Source organism: Montipora capricornis, unplaced genomic scaffold, assembly GCF_036669925.1.
Source record: "Montipora capricornis isolate CH-2021 unplaced genomic scaffold, ASM3666992v2 scaffold_421, whole genome shotgun sequence".
In the NCBI taxonomy this organism is placed as follows: domain Eukaryota; kingdom Metazoa; phylum Cnidaria; class Anthozoa; order Scleractinia; family Acroporidae; genus Montipora; species Montipora capricornis.
In genome coordinates, this window is record NW_027180153.1 from 64699 (window position 1) to 72500 (window position 7802).

Below are 7802 nucleotides of genomic sequence, written 5' to 3' on the forward strand. Positions count from 1 at the left end.
TAAGATTCTTGGAGTAGCTCTAGACGAGGACCTATCTTATAAAGAACACATCAGATCAACTAAAGAAAGCCTATGCCAAGGATTCTGCACTGAGAAGAATAAGGCGTTTTCTTCCTCATGATGCAATGATAAAACTTTATAAAGCATTTACATTACCTCATCTCGAATACTGTGGTCCTTTGTTTGTAGGCATAGGTACGGGTCAACACAACCGTCTCGAAGATGGCAACTGTTATATTTTGAGAACATTAATCCGGCACAACAATTCAATGTCATACGACGAACTGCTCACTGCGGCTAGCATGACATCTTTATAATGTAGGCGCTTACATCAGGCGTTAATACTTCTTTTTAAATGTCTAAATGGTACGGGTCCCACATATATTGCTAGCCTTTTTAAATACAGGCATACACCGTATAGGCTAAGAGGCGAGGGTTTGAATTTGGAATTACCTAAATTTAATTGTTAAATTAAGAAGAATTCTGTCACTTATTCATCAACTAAGTTATGGAACAGTTTGCCTTCTCATGTGCGTCTTTCAAGTGATGCTAGTGACTTCAGAAGTAAATTGCACGATTTCAGTTTTTTAGAACGTCTTATAGTGTACAATTGTAGCTTTTAACTGCTTTTAGAACGAGTTTTAGAGTTTTCCAAGTCACGTTTCAGGTGGCTTTTTGTTGTTTTTAAAATTGAATTATATTTTATGGCTGTAATTATTTTAGATTTTATTTATACACGTTCGTATTTTGAACGAGGTTTACAGCTCTTTGACGTAACGTGTTAAAATAAATGATTGTTTGATTGATTGACTGACATCTTTGATATTGGACGTCCATCTTTTGATCAATTGACACCTGTCAAAACAAGGTATCGCGTGACCATATCGCGCGCTCAAGCTTAAAGCTCATCGAAGTCAGCTGTTTTTTTTTAAAGTTGACCGCTGACCAGGTACTGGTTTTCGATTGGATTGCAGGCTCAACCCAGGTTAACTCACCTAAACATAAGCGAGGCTTCATTTTTCGCGCGCTTTCTGTGGCTCGACGAGGTTACACGGCCATACTACATTAACAAAAGTTCTTACAGAGTCAACGCTTTTCGTGTTCAGGTGGAAAACGGTTTGGAAGATGTTTTCCTTCTGCATTTTTCGCTGGTTTCAATCCAGTTGGATATATCATGATATCTGTGGTCCACACTGGTGGCTACGCAGTTATTCAAGTCAAGCATCGGCGGGATGTAAACTTAAGGCTGACTGTTTGTTTGATTCGCTTAGAGCTGCTTTTTTCTCTGTATTGCAATTTTTAGCATATTTTTAGAAGCTCTGCTAAGGTTACATGATGTCTGGAGGACCTATGACTAGAACAGAAACGAAAGGAGAGCGAAAGAGAACGACAACGACAAAACAGAATACCAGTAATAGATCATACTTAACGGAAGAAGTTACTCCACAAATTCTTTCCTTGCGCACTAAACCGTTTGTTATTTTTACGGATGCGTTATTTGAAGTGATGCGTATTTTTAAAAGGTGGTTTCATCGGTTCTTCCTTTGTTCAGGAATGAAAATCGATTTTTTAATGCTGTTTAATGTCAACTGGAATTAAATAACTCTTTCGGAAATAAAGAAAAAGTTGATTTGTTTTTGTTTTTGTTTTGCTCTAAAATGCGAGCGAACAAGTGCTTTTTAAATCCGTTTGCCCAACTGCTTTTCGTTGTGCCTTGACAGTGACAAGAAAACTTTTCCCTTATGTTGTAAACACGTATTCGAAACGAGTTCTCGTAAAATTAGAGGGGAAATCTCACTAGATTGTGTTTTCAGAAGCTTGTTTAAAGCACCCAAACGTTATTTAAAAGGAACTTTATTATTTAAGTGTCGAGTCGTTCTAGCGCTGAATCACTAATTGGGGACACTGAAATTGAAAGTAACAATAGACCATTTTAACAGTTGTAGCTAAGTTACCTGGCCTACGAATGGAAGCGAGGCTGCCGGTGACCCTACTTTGATACAAACCTCCGTGCTTTTGTAATGTTAATACGGACTAATTAGAATCACAACAACACAATTTACATGATAAAAGCAGTGAGGTTTGTATCAATGCAAGGTCACCGGCAGCCTCGCAGCCATTCATTGGCTAGGTCGCTGAGCAAAAAACTGTAAAATGGCCTATTAACACAAATCAAGTCAAATGGGTTGGAGCAGACTCTGAAATAGCTTTTTTTCCTTTTCCATTCGCTCGCTGAGGGTGTGCTTGTTTTCTTTAACAACTCATGCGGTTCAAGAAAAATTTATCGCCAAACTGGTGAATTGCAAAGTAAATTTCACTGGTAAAACCGATGTCGCACTCATCGCTTCGTGATTCATGCGATATCGGTTTTTAGCGTAAAATTTACCGAGGAATTCAATAGTCAGGCAATGAATTTTTCTATAGAAGAAAGCAAAGATAATGATTTAATTATTAAACCAGCAAACGGAACATCAAAACGCGGACAATTCGAAACCTTTTATTTTCACAAACCCTACAGGCAGTAAGAATAAATAACCAGGGAGCTCCGCTTTTAGGCTTGGCTAAATCATCACTACACATATTTTAAAAGGATGAGGGGTTAAAACAGATCTAAAAAAACGTTAAAAAAGACTAAATTTTCAGCCGCCTTCTGCGACCTTCTTCAGAGAAATGTACTCAGCAAGTTACGAAATGCAAATATCTAGAAAAAAGATGTCATTGCTCGTTGCCCCTAAGGGAGGAAACCCGTGATGCGTACACCCTGGGGAATGCTGCTCTTTCATTGACAGAGTTCTTGTCGAGGAACGAATGCAACGACTCTACAAAAAGCCTTTTGTTCTTGGTTTTTACGCCTGTTTCCAAAATGCTCGCATAATTTGGGTGCATGTTGTGGCCGGTGGTTTCGGAATGCTGTTTTACCGCGGAGCCGATGTTACAATTAGTTCCAGGTTTGTGCTTTTTTAACCCCTCTTCCTTTTAAAATTATGAGCACAGATCGCTCTTATAGCAACATATTCTTATTCCGGAATAGGGTCCATTGAATGCGCCCTTAATTGACCACTCCCCATAGGGACTTCTCAGGGCCAATGAAACACAACCAACGAAACAACAGAACACAACAACTACAACTGTTAAGAATCCCAAATGGCTCGAGTTAAATCAGTTGGCTATTTACAAGTGCGGCCGGGAAGTTGAACTAGGGACTACCAGGAACAAATATTCAATGAGTGGTTAGAACGAGTCTTGAGCCCGGAAACTCCTGATCTTAGGGCAAGCGTCCTAACCACTGGGCCGCACTGCCTTAAATCCATCAAACTTTCGAATATCGCAGGGGAGAATGATTTCGTCTCCCGTGTATTTAATCTTATAGCTTTAGTTCACAGTTCGACTACCACAACGAGAAATGGATATAAGAAAGTATGGAAGTTAACTATTATGTTTCTGAACGCTGAAACATTTAGTGGCAGAACTTTGCGCAATAAGAATTATATGCGACGACTCAATTTAGATTTGGAATTGTTGTGAGTTTACACTTTTACCAGAAACTCATCAGGGTTGAAACGTGTAACGCGCGTTCACAGCTTCAGTGCGAACTGATTGGTTGAATGTTTCAGTGCTACGTACCATATTTGGAAACCCCTCGCTCTTGATGTTCCAAATATGGTACTTAGCAAATTGAATATTCAGAAGCTTGTTTCCCAGCACACTAGGGGCCGTTACACGTTTCAACCCTTATGGGTTTCTGCTTTTACATCATGATGTGTTGTTTCATCGAATATTTACGGGACCTCGTGTACCTCTAGAGTGTTTGACCGGTGTTATGCTCAAATGCAATGCATTCTCGTAAAAGCTGATGAATGGCACAGTGTATTCTGGCTAATTATGATGCATTCTGGCATTCTGAGTGGTCGCGCACTAAACTGTAACGGGGGGGGGGGGGTCCAAACCGGCCAAGGGGCACTAATCCCGGAGTGGCAGAGTCACAAATGGCAATATGAACCCACTGGGTGTTAACCTCGTCCGCCATCTTGGAATAAGTCTTAGCCTACCACGCGTATCTTCCCTTGTATTCGCACGAACCGTGAGGGCCTGACTACACGTTGTTTAAATAATGAATTGCATTTGCATTTGTGTCGCACATGTCAAACAAAGGTCTAATGTTCAAAAGAAACGTCATAGTTTTCTATACTTTGTATCGCTTGCATTGTTTACTAGGAATGAAGAAAGGCCATATCAGGTCACTCATGATGTCCCGGAGAAAATTTCAGCGTCCAGTTTGCATAGCTGTCAAGATATAAAAAATCGAACTAATTAATGTGACGACGAAATAGAAGTGATATTAAATGTTTCAACTACGGATTGCATTAAATGATTGCATTTTTTTAAGGAAGTAACTTGTACGGAGTTTAAAATTCGGAGTATAAATTTCAATTTATTATTATTATTATTATTATTATTATTAAAAGAAACCGCACAGGCTTAAACAGGCTGAGAGCATAAATAACAGCCAAAGACCTCTCTTTACCTCGAGTTCTAGTTTACCCTCCTTTGATTTGATTTCCTCAAGATCCTTCTCAAAACGTTGCTACAAAACAGAAGAACAGAAAGTGTTCGTTGCACGTATATTCTCACTGACAAACTGGATGGATGGATGGATGGATTAAGGGAAAGGAAATTAATTAGCCAAAAAAACAAAAGATGATGCTAATTGTGATGGCCATGCAGCAAACTGAATACACATAACCATCACAGAATGCGGGATGACGAGTAAGAAAAAAACTGGCTCTTTCCTCCTGATCGTCCCCTGGCGACAGGTGATAAGGAGACACCAGAACAATGGGATTTTGCTCTTGATTGGTTGCAATTGCCTGAAATCGCTTGTTGAAGATAGGCCAAGTAAGCAAAAGTAACCGACGAATTGTTGCCGACGCTCAATTGAACACTACTTTAACTTAAAAAGACATCAAAAAACAGGTGTCTTTTGTTTTTGCCTTTGTCACACGTAGCGTTAACTCGGACCTTCGGAATAAATTCATCTGGTACCCAGGGTAATTGCATGTACATGTGATGAGCATCACATATATTTTTGACAAACCATGTTCTGCATCAAGTAAAGTTAGTTTAATTACCTTCAGAAACAAGTTGGAGGCTTCCCGCACTCGTGTTTCTTGCTCTGCTCGAGCTGATCGGACTTCTTTTAGTTTTTCCCGCAAGGCATTTATCTGCACCTTGGATTGACTTTCATTCTCTGCAAAAACAATTGTTATCACGTTAAAATCAGTTTCTTTTTGTTACAATTTGATTTCAGGTTCATGATACAAGACTCCGCTAGTTATGTCAGTGATTTGGTAGACTGGGCTTTCATCTCTGTATCTCACGGTCACGGGTTCAAACCCCGTTGAAGTCCTGAATTTTTCAGGCTTCTCTACGCAATTGCTAAAATTGCGTTTATAACTGCGAGGATCGTAGCTTTACTTGATTTCATATCCGCAGTTCAATATGCTTCATTTCATATATCATAATTTCGTTTTGATGATGAAAAGGTAAAATCAAAAGACAACGTTTCGGTGTCCTCATGACACCATCATCAGGTCAAAATAAAATATTTACCAGATAACAAGAATATTAATTTTATAAAATGCTAAAAAAGGGGGGCTTAAAACTGATCTAAACTTAAAAAGGTTTCCCAAATTTTCGAACCGTATCTCTGGTTCTTCTTTGGGGGACAATGAATCTAAAATTCAAAAATCACTGCTTCTAATTTTGGCTCCCAAGAGATCTTAACAGCGGCACATATGCCTTTGGGAACTCCATTCTTTCATTCACAGAGTTCTTATCAATGTTCGAGTGTAAAGACTCCAGAAAAATTCTGCGCTTGTAATTAGTTTCATTCCTTTCAAGAATTTGGCCGTAGCGTGGATGGATGTCGTGCGTGGTTATTTCGGCATGTTGTCGGATTGCCGACTCTTTACTCGCGGCACGCGCGGGATCATGTTCCACTCTCCTCGAAGCCCAACACCGTTTGCTCTCACCAATGTAGGAGAAATCGCAGTCTTTGCATTCAACCCTGTAAACGATGCCTTCTATTTTTTCTTCCGATGGAGGGTCTTTCGGTTTTTTGAAGACAGAAGCAAGTGTGCGTATGGGCTTAAAAGCAGTCCTTATGTTGAAATGTTGCAGTGTGCGTTTTACCCTGTCCGATACCCCTTGAACATGGGATATCCATTGACCTGTAGGCTGTCCTGGACGTTGGATGTTTCCTCTGTTCTCAGGGCCTCGCTAGATGGGATGGTGTTCGCGCGGCGCATCAACGTGCTGACGACGGATCTCTTATGTTGTACAGGGTGGTGTGAATCAAATGGACGGTAAACCCACTAACGCGTTCCTGGATACTAATGTATCCACCGTCCCAAATTGTGAGGTTGAGGTGCAAGCCACCCATACCAACAAGTACTTGGCATTTGATTCACACCACCCTGTACAACATAAGAGATCCGTCGTCAGCACGTTGATGCGCCGCGCGAACACCATCCCATCTAGCGAGGCCCTGAGAACAGAGGAAACATCCCACGTCCAGGACAGCCTACAGGTCAATGGATATCCCACCAAATTCATTGAAAATGCTGCCTAACCAAGGTCTGGTCCACAAAGCAACCATCCTGACCCGGCTGGCCTTGCCGTGGTACCCTATGTTCAAGGGATATCGGACAGGGTAAAACGCACACTGCAACATTTCAACATAAGGACTGCTTTTAAGCCCATACGCACACTTGCTTCTGTCTTCAAAAAACCGAAAGACCCTCCATCGGAAGAAAAAATAGAAGGCATCGTTTACAGGGTTGAATGCAAAGACTGCGATTTCTCCTACATTGGTGAGAGCAAACGGTGTTGGGCTTCGAGGAGAGTGGAACATGATCCCGCGCGTGCCGCGAGTAAAGAGTCGGCAATCCGACAACATGCCGAAAGAACCACGCACGACATCCATCCACGCTACGGCCAAATTCTTGAAAGGAATGAAACTAATTACAAGCGCAGAATTTTTCTGGAGTCTTTACACTCGAACATTGATAAGAACTCTGTGAATGAAAGAATGGAGTTCCCAAGGGCATATGTGCCGCTGTTAAGATCTCTGGGGAGCCAAAATAAGAAGCAGTGATTTTTGAATTTTAGATTCATTGTCCCCCGAAGAAGAACCAGAGATACGGTTCGAAAATTTGGGAAACCTTTTTAAAATTAGATCAGTTTTAAGCCCCCCTTTTTTAGCATGTTATAAAATTATGAACACTGATCGCCAAAAGAGCAAGAATATTAATGTTCAAGTTCAAGTTCAAGTATTATAATAGTCATGTTGACAATCGTTAGAAGAAATCCTTAATTATTACCATGCTAGACCGAGCTTTCAGGCTATCATCATACTGGTCATTATTTCATGAAGAGTGTATCCGCCTCAAGACCTTATTCCTATAGCTGGCATATCCTGAACAACTCATTCACTCTATGATCTCCAATTTTATTACATCCAAACAAACACCAGCACCTCCACGCAAATCTGCACCTGACCATCAATCAGTACGAATTGTTCTACCGTTCAAGGAACAAAAATCAGCTGACACTGTGCGCAAATAGTTGAAGGACCTTGATAAGCTGTTAAAGATCGACTTATGCCCAGTCTTCACTTCTCGAAAAGTTGGAGATCTCAAACATAAAGAAATCAAGCCCGCATTGATCAACGAACAATCAGTAGTTTACAAATTTGAATGTGGCTGGTGTGATGCCAGCTTTGTTGGTTACACGCGTCGACA

At 40.6% G+C, this 7802-nt stretch overlaps 1 protein-coding gene across 1 annotated transcript in view; it reads right to left on the bottom strand.

Moving 5' to 3' along the window:
- Positions 1-2481: 2481 nt before the first annotated feature.
- Positions 2482-7802, bottom strand: part of LOC138035549 (transcription initiation factor TFIID subunit 7-like) — a 32898-nt gene continuing 27577 nt past the window's right edge. Inside the window, exons 10-12 of the mRNA XM_068882196.1 lie at positions 5130-5248; positions 4526-4585; positions 2482-4284 (exon numbers count right to left, since the gene is read on the bottom strand). Coding sequence (XP_068738297.1) covers positions 4243-4284; positions 4526-4585; positions 5130-5248 — 221 coding nt within the window. The 3' untranslated portion in view covers positions 2482-4242. The remainder of the gene's footprint in view (positions 4285-4525; positions 4586-5129; positions 5249-7802) is intronic.